This window comes from Herpailurus yagouaroundi, unplaced genomic scaffold (assembly GCF_014898765.1).
Source record: "Herpailurus yagouaroundi ecotype Mexico unplaced genomic scaffold, PumYag 142, whole genome shotgun sequence".
NCBI lineage: Eukaryota > Metazoa > Chordata > Mammalia > Carnivora > Felidae > Herpailurus > Herpailurus yagouaroundi.
In genome coordinates, this window is record NW_024412397.1 from 25939645 (window position 1) to 25954139 (window position 14495).

Consider the following 14495-nt stretch of genomic DNA (forward strand, 5'->3'; position numbering starts at 1 on the left):
AGCCCCGGCGGGCGCCCCCGGGCCCCCGCGCGCGCCCCGGCCTCCGGGAGACTGGCGCATGCCACGGAGCGCCCCTCGGGCCGCCGCCGCTCCTGCCCGGGCCCCTGCTGCTGCTGCTGTCGCCTGCGCCTGCTGCCCCAACTCGGCGCCCGACTTCTTCATGGTGTGCGGAGGTCATGTTCGCTCCTTAGCCGGCAAACGACTTTTCTCCTCGCCTCCTCGCCCCGCATGTTCAGGACCAAACGATCTGCGCTCGTCCGGCGTCTCTGGAGGAGCCGTGCGCCCGGCGGCGAGGACGAGGAGGAGGGCGCGGGGGGAGGCGGAGGAGGAGGCGAGCTGCGGGGAGAAGGGGCGACGGACGGCCGGGCGCATGGGGCCGGTGGCGGCGGCGCGGGCAGGGCTGGCTGCTGCCTGGGCAAGGCGGTCAGAGGTGCCAAAGGTCACCACCATCCCCACCCCCCAGCCACGGGCGCCGGCGCGGCCGGGGGCGCCGAGGCGGATCTGAAGGCGCTCACGCACTCGGTGCTCAAGAAACTGAAGGAACGGCAGTTGGAGCTGCTGCTCCAGGCCGTGGAGTCCCGCGGCGGTACGCGCACCGCGTGCCTCCTGCTGCCCGGTCGCCTGGACTGCAGGCTGGGCCTGGGGGCGCCCGCCGGCTCGCAGCCCGCGCAGCCGCCCTCGTCCTACTCGCTCCCCCTCCTGCTGTGCAAAGTGTTCAGGTGGCCGGATCTCAGGCATTCCTCGGAAGTCAAGAGGCTGTGTTGCTGTGAATCTTACGGGAAGATCAACCCCGAGCTGGTGTGCTGCAACCCCCATCACCTTAGCCGACTCTGCGAACTAGGTAAGAAGTTATTCTGCGCCCACCCTCTTGCCTCCTCCCCCTGGCGCGCAAGTGGTAGAAGAACCCCCACTCTCCCGGGCTGTGTGTGTATGTGTGTGCAGCCGCCACCTCTCCGGGGGGGGGGGGGTGTACATCCCCTCCTGGGAAGAGCCTTTAGGGACAAAAGTAGAGAAAGGACAAGGGGAATCTGCAAGGGCATTCCCTGGGGGTTCCCTTCCAGTTTTTCCTCCTCTGTTGCCCCGAGGTGGGCTGTGGGCACAGCTTGTGCACGCACTCCACAGACACGCGGCTCAAAATTTAAATGCCTTCATTTCCACAGCAGCTAGGCGGTGCAGAGACAAGTGGGGGTCACGCCTCCCCTGCACCCGGAAAAGCACTGAGGTGTGTGGCCGCGTTGGATTCGGGCCAGGCCCGCCGAGGAAGGTTGGGAGAAGCGAGTTGTAGAGGCTGGAAAGTCTCTGCTCCTTTAGTAAATAAGGACAGTCAGGTCGGGATACTCCCCGGCCCGGCAGCTCTGGGGTCTTGGGGCAAAGAAGGTTAGGATGGGAGGCAGGACTGGATACCCGCTCTCAAGTCAGCCAGCCAGGATGGAAAAGAGCAAGCGATCAGAAGTTGGGTGTCCCCAACTTTTTCCTTTCTTTCAGTAAAGCACACAGTGGACTATAGGGTGGTCTGCCCCCGGCGCCTCTGTGCCTTTGCTGCCCTTTTATTGCGCCAGGGCCTGGGCTTCGCCTCTGAGACCCCAGCCTCCCCGTCTTTTTCCTCCCAGCCTCCTCTGTTGCTTCCCGTTTCTCCACGTCTCTGTGCACAGCGGGGGATGTCCCTCGGGCGCCCACAGATCCTCCCAAGTTCACCAGCGCACTTGGGGCGCGTCTCCCGGGTGGGCTGGGAACGGGGATCCCCGAGTTTCTGCGCGGGCGTGCAGCGGTGCGGCGGGAGGGGGGCGGGCGGGGTGAATTGCCCCCCGGGGGGGGGGGGGGGGGGCGGGGGCTTTGGCGCTCCCCGCCCCGTGAACTGTGAAGTGCGCGGCCCGAGCCGGTGGTTTCCAGCCGGGCCGGCGGAGCGCGGCGGCGGCGGCGGCGGCGGCGGCGGCTGCAGACGTGGAGGAGCTGAGCGCCGAGGCTGGCGCCAGGCGGCCTCTTTTGTTTATCTGACAGCTAAATATCAAGGCAATCACCGCCTCGCGGCCCTGCCTCCAACCCCCACAGCTAAGACAAACAGTTGGGCTAAAAGAATGTCTCTGTTATCATAAGTTTCTATCTCTCTTTCTCATGGCTCGGCCTTTATTTTCTCTTACTTTTTTAATTCCAGAGTCTCCCCCTCCTCCTTACTCCAGATACCCGATGGATTTTCTCAAACCAACTGGTGAGTAGATGATTTTAAAAATACCCTTCCTATCTCAAGTTAGAAATGGAGCCTCTAGAACGCGGATTTTTTTATGTCTAGGCAGCGGCTTTGGGGAGGCGCTGGGCTTGCCCCGAGGTGGTTCTGGGTTTCCTCTGTTGGAAATTTGATGGATTTTTCTGTTTTTGTTGTGGCTGGAGAGGGTGTGTGTGTGTGTGTGTGTGTGTGTGTGTGTGTGTGTGTAGATCTATCTATCTACTACGATTTTCTTTTTTGCAAAGATGTTTTTGTTCCTTTTTTGTGTATTTTCACTCTGTAACCAAATTGGCTCAGCTTTAACATGTGGAATTTGATCCACGAAGAAGTGTCTTGAGAGCCAAATAGGACAGGTTGATGGGAGAATTCGGAGAGTTTTGTGAGTGCCAGAAGAATCAGTGAGAAGAGTGGATAATTTGATGACCGAGGGAAGCCCGTTTCAAAGGTGCAGAGCAGGTCTTGGTTTGAAGTAAGAGCTGAGAAAATCTGAGAAGTAAAGGCAACAGCGTCCTGCTGGGTGTTCTGTGCTTCTGACACCTGCTAGTTAGCTCTGGCCCGCGTTTTCTCAGAATTCGAGCTCGGGACCATGCAGGTTTTTAGCATAACTCTGCCTGCCTGTTGCTTTGTCCCTAGATGGCCCAGGGCCAGAGCAAAAGCCCATTTGAGACTGGCACCAGCCCTGTTGCGGTTGTCTGTATTCAGCTTCTAGCTGGCAGTGCAGGGGCTCATCCTGTGGAGGTAACAGTGCCACGGGGCACAGGGGTCAGCAGAACGGGGCTTTGGGAGTGCCTCCAGGGATGGGCCCCACTGTCCCAGAGCGCCTTCTTAAAGCAGCGGGAGATGCCCTGGCTGAGGAGTACGGATTGTTAACCTCGGTCTTCAGGCCTGTATACTGATGCCTGAAAAATGCAACCCTTGTGACATCTTTCTTTTGCCAAGGTTCTGCGAGAAGGAGAAGTGAAGGGTTGGGCCCCATTTCTGTCTTGGAATTCACAAGTCCTTCCGCCTCATGAGTTTTGGCTGTTGGGCCTTTCCCCCCACTAATTAAAAGTTTTGCTGGGGCGTTGTCATAAATTAAATACTTTAATGAACGGTGTAACCAAAGCCCATGTTCTGCAGCCAGCCCCCCCGGGACTCCGCCGCTCCCTGAAGTCGGGAGGCGTTGCTGCCTGCCCGGTGCCTGTCTAATAAGTGGCCTGCAAAGCATGTGATATTTTGCTTTCGATTTACAAAACACCAGATAAATGGTCATTAATGAGGAGATAACCGGCTCTCTGTATTTGTAACAAACGTTAACTGAAATTCCCAAGCTCTGTTTTCTCAAAGAATGTAACTTGACTGGGCTTTTGGCATCAGGACCCAGAATTCTTTCATGAGGTTTGCTCTGTAAGGGGCCATCCCCGCCTGCCCCGTTTTTGTTTCTCCTTCTGTAGCCTTCCAATCTGGAGGGATTCCTTGCAAGAGAGAAAGACCAGTCACCTTGGCCCCAGGCGTAAAGATTGCTAGGGGTGAATAAATGCTCCCAGAAACCTCCTAAAACTGTAGAACAGAAGGGCCACAATTCTCCCGGGTTTCCTGCAGAGATTTCAGGATAAATCTGTTCGCAGGATTCAGGCGGTCCTTCTGCCAGGCCAGGACCTCATTTGCAGTGAGTGGAGTGATATATTTATTCATTAGCAAGTGTTGACATTAGGTAGCAAAATGTGTGTAAACAGAGAAGCCACAAAGACAGGAATGTGCCATTTCCAAGGGGGAGAAAAAGTTTTCCAGATCAGCCAATAGGAAGTGATTAACCTGCCAATCGGAAACTCAAACAGCTGGTTACTCACCCAAAACGTTTTGTTTAAAACCAAACAAGAAAGGGAATGAAAAAAGGCCCTGTCGTGGAAGGACGTGAGGTGGTACAGGCCATGCCCCTGTGGAAGGAACTGTCCCGACTTGCTGGAGGGCAGCCAGGTCTGGGAACCGTGGGGCTAGGGACAGGTCTGGGGCCGTTGAGGTCACACACACAGATGGGATGCTGCCCCCACTTTTCGTCTTCACCTTGTACATGGGAGGAGAGTACTTGGCTGAGAAATTCAGATCAGCTGCTTGCTTTCTTGAGTGTGTGAGCCCCAGGTTGAAGTTTTGGTCTGGGGTGACTAGGTGAGAACCAGGAGCCAGGTTTTATAATGGACAGCTGTTAAAATCTTAACTGGCTACACAACGAAGGGAATCCCTTCTGTGAAGTCTCCAGCTTGGGAAGAGGTGGTGGGAAGGGAACTGGGGAAGGGACCTGGGTGCTAGGCGGTCCCAAACCAGTAGGATCTTCCGGGAAGGGTTAGACATACCTGAACCAAAGGGCAAGGTGGCTGTGACTTGTGACTATCTGAAGTCAAGAAGGCTCCTTCCTCTCCCGCAAGGGATAGGAACATGCTATTCGAAAGTAGAACTTATGTTGTGGGGGGCGGGGGGGATGCTGAGGGGTTGCTATGTGGGCCCTGCTCCCTGTGTCCTCTGCATCTGATGGTGTGCAAGACTTCCCAGAATGGCTGGAGTTGAGGATGTTGCTGGGGACACTGTATTTGCTTAGGCCAGGGTCCCAGGTGACCAGCACCCATTTGGTAGATCAAGCCTCCAAAGGGTAGTTGAGAAGTCTGGGATCTAGGCCTGCTTTTACCTCTTAACTCACCATCTCCTAATTTTTCTGGGCCTCTGTAAATCTAGTTGATCAAAGAGTTAAGAGTTAGATGATTCATTCATTTGCTCATTTATTGGTTCGTTCATTCATTCTACAGGCCTAATGATGTGCCTGCCTGAAAATGTGGATGATTCCCATGCAGTGGATTGTGCTCTATCCAGGGTTCATGGGAGCTGTGGATTGGGGCAGAAGCTGGGACATTGAGCGTGTGGTTGGGGGAGTGGGGCTGGGGCTCCTTGGGGCCCCGGTGGCTCTTGGGAAGCTCAGAACTATGTTGACGAGAATATCTGAGCTCTCCTGGAACCATTCTCTTGGTGAGAGGAATAGAATCCCCAGCCCCTTCACCTTGTGCTCCTTGTACAGCTCATTCCTTGGCTGGTCCCCAGGCTTGCGTCTTCAAGGATTGTCTTTTTCTCCCAGAGAACCCAGCACTTACTGGGTGCTTGGTAATGTTTAATGGTGGATAAGAGCCAGGAATGGCCTAGAGCCTAGAGTGTGTGCATCCTGGGCGCTGGAGAGCTGGGGACACAGGCAGAGGCTGAGACACTGGCTTTGGACCTCTGTCTCTGGGTGAGGACTGGGGGTGTGGCCTCTTGGACCTTTACGAGCCCTGCAGTAGCTTGAGGAGGTCAGTCTGGATGCTGAGGCCGTCTGGGCCTAACTACCTGCAGGGAAGAGTGAGGACTTGGGCCCCTGGGGAGGGAGAGCTGTGGGATGGGCTGGATGAGCGCTCAACTCTTGCTCACGGCCCAGCTCACTGGGTGGCCCCCTGGGCTAGTCAGTGACGCCTCAGTTTACCAAGGTGCGGGTCCAACAGGTATACTTTAATACTTCACAGAGGTGGCGGGGAGGCCTAATTAATGTTTGTAAATCCCTCTTGAGATCAAAGGCTCTGCAGAAGGGCAGAGCACCATTTCATAAAAACGCTTGTGGTTGCCGGAGCTGGCTTACCTTTGATCTGAGACAGGCTGACACCTTGAATGTGGTCCCAGCTCTGCCCTGAGATGCCAGGCTCTTCCTTTGAAACCCACTTGGCCCCTGGGATTCAGCCAGCCAAAGCCGGAGGAAGGCAGGGGGCAGTGGCCGTGGATACGTCCTCCTGTTTAATGTGGGGGTGTCTTCCGCTTGTGGGTAGGTAAAACCTATCTCTCGAACATGGTGAAGGCCATCCAAGTAGTTTAAAAAGTGCAGGGTATACACCATTTAACAAGCAGCTTCCATTTTCTGCTCTCCTATTGTTTTCCATTTGATTAAGTGTCTCCTGTAGAACTGTATATTCCTGTTAGGAATTACCCTTTATCCTGATAAAATGAGATTACGCACACAGTCTTTTCTCTCTTGCTCTGCCTATGGCCCCCACTCCTCCCCTCTGCTCTCTCCCCCCCCCCCCCCACGCCCCTGTTGAGAATTCTTGAAAAGTTGTTCTTCCAGCCTGAGAGAGAATGCGGGAGACGGAAGGTTCTGGGATTAGAGAGAGAATCTCAGAGTTGGAGGGGTAGGCAGCAGAAATCCAGACGTGGTTTGGGGGCCCTGGGTAGGCCATGCTCAGTCCCGCCCCCCCCCCCCCCCTTTTATTGGGGAATGAAGGCTGCTGCTGGGCTACTAAATAAAGGATTCCAAATGGGCTTACTTGCCTCCGGGCTTCTCTTTCCATTGGCTTCCTGTTTGCCAGCGTGGCCAAGTGGTTCCAATGGGAAACTGGTAGAACACACCCCAGGTTCATCCTGCTGGTGACCTGGGGTGGTTGGGGGACGGGAATTGAACCATCTAACCCAGTGTGCTTGCAGTGGAGCCACGAAGCCCCTTTCCGGAGCCGGCCTCTCACTATGGCCCTCAGTTTGGCCTTGGCAGTGATGCATGATGAGCTTTCAGGGTCTTGTGTACTTTTGTTTCATGGGGCTAATTAGTTGTGTTTCGTGGGCATTAGGTTTTGGTTTAATTGCTCGGAGGGAGGTTGTGGAGTCTGTTTCTCAGCTAGAATTGTCATTAGCCTCGTTAGCGTTTAGGTCACCGTGCTAAGCACCTGAGGGTGACAGAAACATTGAAGAGAAGCTTATAGGCTGGTTAGGGCTTACAGGATCTGAAGGTAAAAGATGAGCAAAGTCGGCAGAAGGGAATTCCAAGTGCCGGATGCCAGAAAAATTTTATAGGAACCAAGGGCAAGGGAGCCTTGCAGGTCTGGGGCTGCCCGGGAAGGTTTCCAGAGAGGAGTTTGGACCAGGCCTAGAAGGAGGTAGAACGTTTCCCCTTCAGCTGGGAGCCTTGTTCTCGGTCCTGATGTGCCGGTGGCTTTATACAGATGTGCACATGATTCGTTGGGTTCTTTTTATTTTATTTTAATTCAAAAATGTTTTTCATATTTATTTATTTTGAGAGGGAGACAGAGCACCAGCAGGGAAGGGGCAGAGAGAGGGGGAGAGAGAGAGAGAGAGAGAGAGAGAGACAGACAGAGACAGACAGAGACAGACAGAGACAGAGAGAGAGAATCCCAAGCAGGCTCTGTCCTGACAGGGCAGAGCCCGACCCCGGGATCAATCCCATCAACCTCGAGATCACGACCTGAGCCGAGATCTAGTGCCGGACGCTTAACCAGCCGAGTCACCCAGGCGCCCACCATGGGGTTGTCCTTGAGATTTGTATGCCTCATTATACTTCTGATACATTAGTTAAAAGAGAAAAAAGTCCCTCAACCCAAGGGCAGTCTTGAGAAAGTCCTGAAGAACTGGGAAGTCTAACAAGATGAGGGAGACACTGGTCTATGGGAGTGGCAGAGAGGCCCCTGGATCTACAGGAAGGCTTCACCTTGGGGGTTGAGAGCAGAGCCCAGGCTTCCTTTGACCTTGGGAACTACCTGGTTTCCTCAATGGGGGACTTGCAATAAAAGAGAAATTCCAGCCAGTCTGCGATCGAGCCTGACTTGACTAATGATTAACTGGCTGCCCAGAGCCCAGACCGGTGACAAGGTGCTGTGGTCTGTCTTCTGATGGGCAGCGAAGCCTGAGCAGACCATTAATAATCAGCATCGCGGTGGGGAGTCAGCTGTTTGGAATGTGTGGTTTCTCTTTAATGCTGTTTAGAATGTGCTTAAAAATTAATCTTGGTGTTTTTATTTATTTGTTTGTGTATTTATTTCTCTCCTTTTCACATCCACAGCAGACTGTCCAGATGCTGTGCCTTCCTCCGCTGAAACAGGGGGAACGAATTATCTGGCCCCTGGGGGGCTTTCAGGTGAGACCTTTTCTCTTATTTCCCTGGCAGTTTCAAGACCTCTTGAAATGACTGGAGACGAGAGGAATCGGGGTGGCCTTCTGCCACCCCAGCTGGTCTGGAATTAATTCTCACTTTCATGTGCTTGAACTGGATGCATCCGTGGTGACTCTGGCCCTTGAGCTCGCCATTCTGCAGTCCCTTACACATCAGGACCCTGGGCCTGCTCTGTTGAGGAAGTGGGGGCCAGCTGGGGACTGGCATGATGCTGTGTTTCATGGTTATTGTTAAAGCAGCTACTGGCTCTGGGGGCTTCCGCTCGGTGACTTTGGCATTAGTTCATGGGTTTAAGCTAAAGCTCTTTCTTGCACTTGCCCTTAGTGCATGGAATGCCTTGAAAGGGGATCGATCCACCTTTTGGGAGCCCGTTGAAGACAGATCCCAGGCGTAGGGTGGGAGTTCAACGCAGATGTCCTTGATGCTTCTGTGCAGGTTTTAATTCCCAGTCTAGCTTTAGTGCAGGATTCTGTAGTGCGTATCCGGAGACGGGAGCCACAGGATGGAGGCACTGAGGACAGTAGAGACTTGGCAGTGCTACCCGGGAGGGAAGGTCTGGAATGCCAGTGCTGGAGGGTTATGGGAATGAGGGAGGTAGCCTGAGCATCACTGCCCCTGAGGGGCATGAGAAGAGAGTCATAAACTTGTAGGAGCTCATTAGCAACGTAAGTAGGAAGCATTTTCCTCTTTTTCAAAAGACATCCTATTTCTACCTGATTTTCCCACCCAGTGTGCCGTCTCTGGATTTTCCAAGAGCCAGCTAAAGCAAGAGGGAGAGTCACCCGGTTGGGGGGGGGGGTAGGGGTAGGGGAGAAATTCCAGGGTTCCGTGCATTTGTCGTTGCTTGCCTCTGGGACGTTGGCAGAGGAGCATGGCGGCTCAGATGGAACCGTCTTGGGGGGCTGCTGTGGTGTGCCCTCTTTTGTGAGGTGACCTCTTATTGGCTGGATGCTGCCTCTAAGGCCATGGTCATGCTCATCCTGGCCAGCCCCTCCCAGGCTCTCCTGTCCAGGAACGGAGCTTGCTGAGGACGCCTTTAGGAAGACCCTTGTTTGTTTTTATTTCAGGGCAATATATACTCTTGACTTATCTGCCGCAGAGGGTATTGTTTACACAAAGCTCCTAATGAGAAGTGGGCAGGAAGAAGAGGGACCCGGCGAGGGGCGGGGGCATCGTGTGTGGGGAGGGGCGGGGGGACCGCGGGCGGTGGAGGAGGGAGAACATGCTGGAACGGGTGAACTGCGTCTTTTCTGCTTTCTAAGGCTGAGAAAGTTCCTGAAAGAAAGAAGGCCAAGAAGAGGAGAGGGTCTGGGCAAAATAACACACTCAGGATGTTGTTCGATGGGTTTATTTTTTAAATCCTGAATGTGCAGGGAGGAGCCCCAGCCCTTTTGAACCACATGAAATAAGCAAGGGAAGTGGTAGCTTTTGGAAGGGGGCTTTTCGGAAGGGTTGTCTTATTGATAACATCTTGTCTGTCTTGTCTGCTGGAGGAAATGACGACACCAAGCCGAGCATCTCCTTCCTCGGCCCCGTGCAGCCCTATTTGAGTTAGGTGGGCTTTCTGTTCCCAAAGCCATTCCAGTCCTAGAAAGAAACCGGGACGGGGCGGGGGGGGGGGGGGGGGGGGAGAAAAACAATTATTAACTGCTCTCCCCGCCCCCCCAAGGTAATTGCAACCATTTAGATTACTGAGGCGCTGCTTGGGAGGAGGAGTGGTTGTCTCTGAAGGGATCGAATGGTTTAACAAAACTGCAAAAAAGAAAAAGACCAGGGGGCCTCCACATGAAAGAGCATTTGTTTTGAATTTTAGCTCTTAATTTACTAATTCCCAAGGCTTCAAAGTTTGAGCTCTTTCTTCTTTCCGTTCGGAGTTGGAACAGCTTATTAATAATGTGCTGTGGGGGGAAATTGAAGGAACTTGAGTTTTGGGTTGGCGCCCAGTGGTTTGGGGGGTGTCAGGGGAGGCGATGGGCCCAGAGAAACCCAGGAATACACCCTTTGTGGCGAGAGTGCCCCCGAAAAGATGGTTTAATGGCCCGGGTCCAGGACGAGGGTTTTGCAGATGGAGAGAGCCCAGACCTCGTCCTTCCCAAGTTGATCTTTCCATGGGGGGGGGGGCGGGGGTTGGCTTGGGTGTGTCCACCTTGGAGGGTGAGGCTGGTGGGGGCTGTGGAGACGTAGCCGAGTGGGACAGGGCTGCGTGGGGGAAGGGGTTAGCAGAGGCTGGAAGGTGGGAGTCTGCTTCAGGAAGGGGGGGGGGCACTGGGCATCAAGGTGGGGAGCGGTGAACGCGCCCAGAAGGATTTGCCCCCTCCTCCCCCTTGAAATAACCTCTCTGAGTGTCTCTTTCACAGGCCCTGTGTGCTGTTTTCCTTCCTGTCCTGCCCTGGCTGAGAGCGGGCTTAATGAATGGGGCTCAGTTTAGGGTGGGAGGAAGGTCGGGAGCGGGAGCCAGGGCTTGATTCTCTTGGCAAGGGAAGAAGGGAAAGAAAAAACAGCCAAATGTGAAAATGTGGTGCCTCGGAGGTGGGGGTGGGGGTGTGCTCAAAGGCATTCCCCTCCTGAACTGCCGGGGTGACTCCAAGGCTGGCCCTTCCCTCTCGTGCGAGGAAGGGGAGTGGGCGGGTGGGGAGCCCTGGGAGCAGGCCCGCTGGCTGCACTTGAAGTTCCAGCCTTGCAGCTTGGGTCTGGCCGGGGAGGCGACAGGCCCAGGCCTCCGGGACTTGCAGGGAAACATACCCCACCCCTGCAAGTTTCCTCAGTCTGGGAAAAACGGCACATTTTTAGAAGGCTGTGACTCGGTTCCAGGAGATTGTACTTTCATTTCTGACAGCCGGCTCTCTGAGACAGATGGATTGCTTGGTGCATGGTTTGGTGTGTGCGTGTGTGCGCACGCGTGTGCTGCAGACGTACAGATAGCCGATCCCGTGCACAGAACACACGAGCAGGCAGGTGCCCGCAGGCAGGCTGTGGGATGGGCCAAGGGGTAGGCGGACGGCAGGGTATGCACTCTGGGGGTCGGGGGCGGAGTGTTGGTGCATTGGGTCTGAACTGGGATCTGGCAGCGCTTAGTTAAGCTCTGGGCGGACAGTGCCTTTTCAAAAGCGTGCATCTCCAGAATAAGCCCTTGCTGCTGGAGTGTCTGTGTCCTGGCCCAGGAAGACCCACCTTTGGAGAGGTCTGCTGTTGAGGGGAAGCTTCTTCGTTTGGCTCAGTGGTGGTGGGAGCGGGAAGGATTTGCTCCCGGAGCTTTCACCGTCTCCCTGGTGATCAAAAGCATGTGCTAGAAGCCGCCATGTTTGCAGCCTCCATCTGGAGTCCCCGGTGGGGCTCTCTCGTTTAGCTCGTCTGCTGTCCTGGTTTGGGCAGGATGGAGGAGCACCGTCTCGCCTGCAGATTCTGGGTTGTTCAGCCGTAGACCCATCCTTCAGCCTCCTCCTGTATGTATTAATGTCTGGAGCTGGCTGGGCCTCCGCCGTCAGTGCTTCCTTGGGTTGGGACACGGATTGGAGGCCAACACTTTGTACTTCTTTAAACTTCGAGAGACGCCACCGTGGATTTCAAGGAAGGAGCTGGGAGGCAGTGGTGACATAGGTACTGACGTGTCTCGCGGGGCTTGTTGGGGGGAGTTGAGGGAGCCCCAACTCTTGGCTGCGTAGAGTCATGCTTATTGGAGAGACGCCGTCCCACCAGCCTAAGGGAGGCCAACTCCTTTGCAGGCTCTCCTTTGTTTAGCTTCTGGTTGCCACTTCTGGGTGATGGGAGGTCAGCGGCCACTCCTGGAACTTGTCTCTTCCTTCTCTTTGGTCCCTGCAGGCGTCTTGGATTGCCTCAGAGAGACAAGAGTCTTCAAAAATATCTATCTAATCAGAAAATGTGGTTCCGGCTCCGTCCAAGTAGTAAATTTAGGCTCAAAGCAAGGAGCTTAGGAAAGTTTGCTTCATCTTGTTCATCAGATACCTGTGAACAAGTCCTTATTGTCTGGCTTGGAGTGGCGATGGGACACTGGGAATTTGGGACCCGGGTGGCTGTTGCCGTGTTTTTGTGTCTCCTTCCTCTGCCTGGGAACGAGCAGCTTGTGGTTTTTGCTGAGGTCTCTAATGTTTGGGGGAGTCAGATGGACCAGCACATGTGACTGTGAGTGAGCTTCCATACCTGCCCACTCCCTTACACCCCAGATCCAGACAGTCTGGATCTCTAGGGACTCAGCCCATATCTCCCTAAATGCCAGTGTAATGACTCGGGCCTCTGTCGGCTCACCTGCTGCACACCTCCTCCCCAGTGAAGGACCGGTCCTGGACAGCAGCTCAGGTTTTTGCAATGCTTCAGGTCATGCTCCCGGCCCTGGATCAGGGCTCACTGATGAAACCCCCTTTGTCCTGGAAAGAATGAGGTAGTCAGGCAGGGGTTAAATGCAGGGAGACAGCATTTAGAGTCTCTGGAGCAAATCTGGGCTGCTCTCCTGCCCAGACTGGACGGGCTTCCGCCTCATGCATCCTGTCACTGAGGCAGAACAGGGCCTCCCAGCAAAGGGGCAGGGGCCAGGTAAGGGCCGGGTTCTGTCCGGAGTCGCTTCTAGGTAAAGTCCAGCACATTAAATCTCACCGTTCGCCTTTGACCTTCCCTTAGCCGGGCTGTAGCCTGGTGGCCTTCTAGACCTATAGGACCTCGCTGGCAAGCTCCGAGCCAGTAGGGCAGTGAACAAGGAAGACATGCCAAAGTCATGCTCAAGTTTGACTTCCTCTGCATCTTTATTGTTGCTGTTACTACACCAAAATATTGGTCCCGCCAGTGCTGTGATTGCCTTCGCCGCAGTGGCAACTTCAAAGCAGGTGCGAGCAACCCTGGCGAGAGAAAACAAGGCCCAGGGTGGGAGTGCCAGATAGATGTGCCTCCAACATCAGGAGACCCTGGGATCTTCTGAATCACAGTCCCCGCGGGTGGGGACCCAGGATCGGTATGTTTTGAAGCTCCCCGGGTGATGGCAGTGTGCCGACAAGTCGAGGAACCCCTCATGGAAGGGGAAGGAGGGGTCTGTGTCCCCTTGGGGGATCTCTGGCGGCTTCTCTTGGTGGCCGGGCAGGTTTTCTGTGATTCCCTGTCTGCTCCCGTAGTGAAGAATTTGAACGTCTGGCTCAATGAGCCTCTTCTCAAATAAGATTTTTGCTGCATTGTAAGAACTTGACGAGGTGCATTAACTTTGCACCTTCCTCCAGTTGACTTTGCTGTTGTTAATGACCTTGTAAAAGCGACCCGTGGGACAGAGTTTCCTTTTGGGGTGATAACAGTGTTCTGGAACTAGATAGTGGTGATGGTTACACACAGCTCTGTGAATGCACTCAGTGTCACTAATGGTAAATTTTATGTTATGTGTATTTTACCACAGTTTTTAAAAGTAGTGACCTGTGGTGGCTTTTAAATATATTTTAGATAATCAAGAACGGTGATTCCAGAAACTAAAAGTGGAGAGACTTGTGTTTGGTGCCTGGGATCCACCGTTGACAGACAGTCGTGTTGCCAAAGGACTTCTGAGGTCTCCTGGGTTGGGGTTGGGGGTGGGAGGGGCCCTTTGATGGGCTGGGAGCCTGTCTGTCTGACTCTTAGTACCTGAAGAAGCAGGGAGAAGCGGGCGCATCTCTGTGTTGATTTTTTTGTTTTTTTTGACCTTCCCTTTTCCATGCGGGTTGCAGAAATGAGAGGCAGGAAAGTTCCCTGTGGTTCTTTCCGAGCCTGACCTTTCTGCAGGGGAAGTGAGTGCACTTCTTCCCGCTCTGCCCCAGATGCCATTTTCCCCTGGTCTACCCAGCCCGGTTCCCTGCACCCTCGCCAGCCCAGGGATTGGAGACCGAGGGTGACGCAGGGGCTGTCCCTCAAAGTCCCGGGCCTCCTGACCCCTTGCCCCTCCCCCGCGATCCAGACCCTTTCCCCGGCTCTACTCCCAAGGCCCCTGGTCCATGTGACCTCCCCACTGAGGTTATAGGGCTGCAGAGGTGGGCAGGTGACTTCCCCGGAGCCCTCCCTTTGCAGGAGACTCGTGAAAGGATCCTGTGCGCCGCGGCCGCTGGGAGGTCACCACTGGTCCTACCATCTTCCTCGCTCAGTATTGAATGGCTAGCCCAGAGGCTGGCTGTGTGCCTACTGTCACAGAGAGGCTTCCTCTCTGGGCTATTTTCAGCGGGAAGATATTATTAACTGCTGAGGCACAGTTCTCAATTTAGTGGCTAACACACCAAGAAAGCAACACTCACTTTGTCAGCGGCAGCTCTACGCAAACACGCCGGGCTGCTCCCAGCCCCTTCCCCATCTCCCCGTGGGGTGTCCTTGGGG

At 54.6% G+C, this 14495-nt stretch overlaps 1 protein-coding gene across 2 annotated transcripts in view; it reads left to right on the forward strand.

The window, feature by feature from the left end:
- Window positions 1–6: 6 nt before the first annotated feature.
- Window positions 7–14495, forward strand: part of SMAD7 (SMAD family member 7) — a 29799-nt gene continuing 15310 nt past the window's right edge. Inside the window, exons 1-3 of one of the 2 annotated variants that reach the window (XM_040478878.1) lie at window positions 7–841; window positions 2153–2206; window positions 8055–8129. In XM_040478878.1, the coding sequence (XP_040334812.1) occupies window positions 229–841; window positions 2153–2206; window positions 8055–8129 (742 nt within the window). In that variant the 5' untranslated portion in view covers window positions 7–228. The remainder of the gene's footprint in view (window positions 842–2152; window positions 2207–8054; window positions 8130–14495) is intronic. The other variant, XM_040478879.1, reaches the window with a different exon arrangement.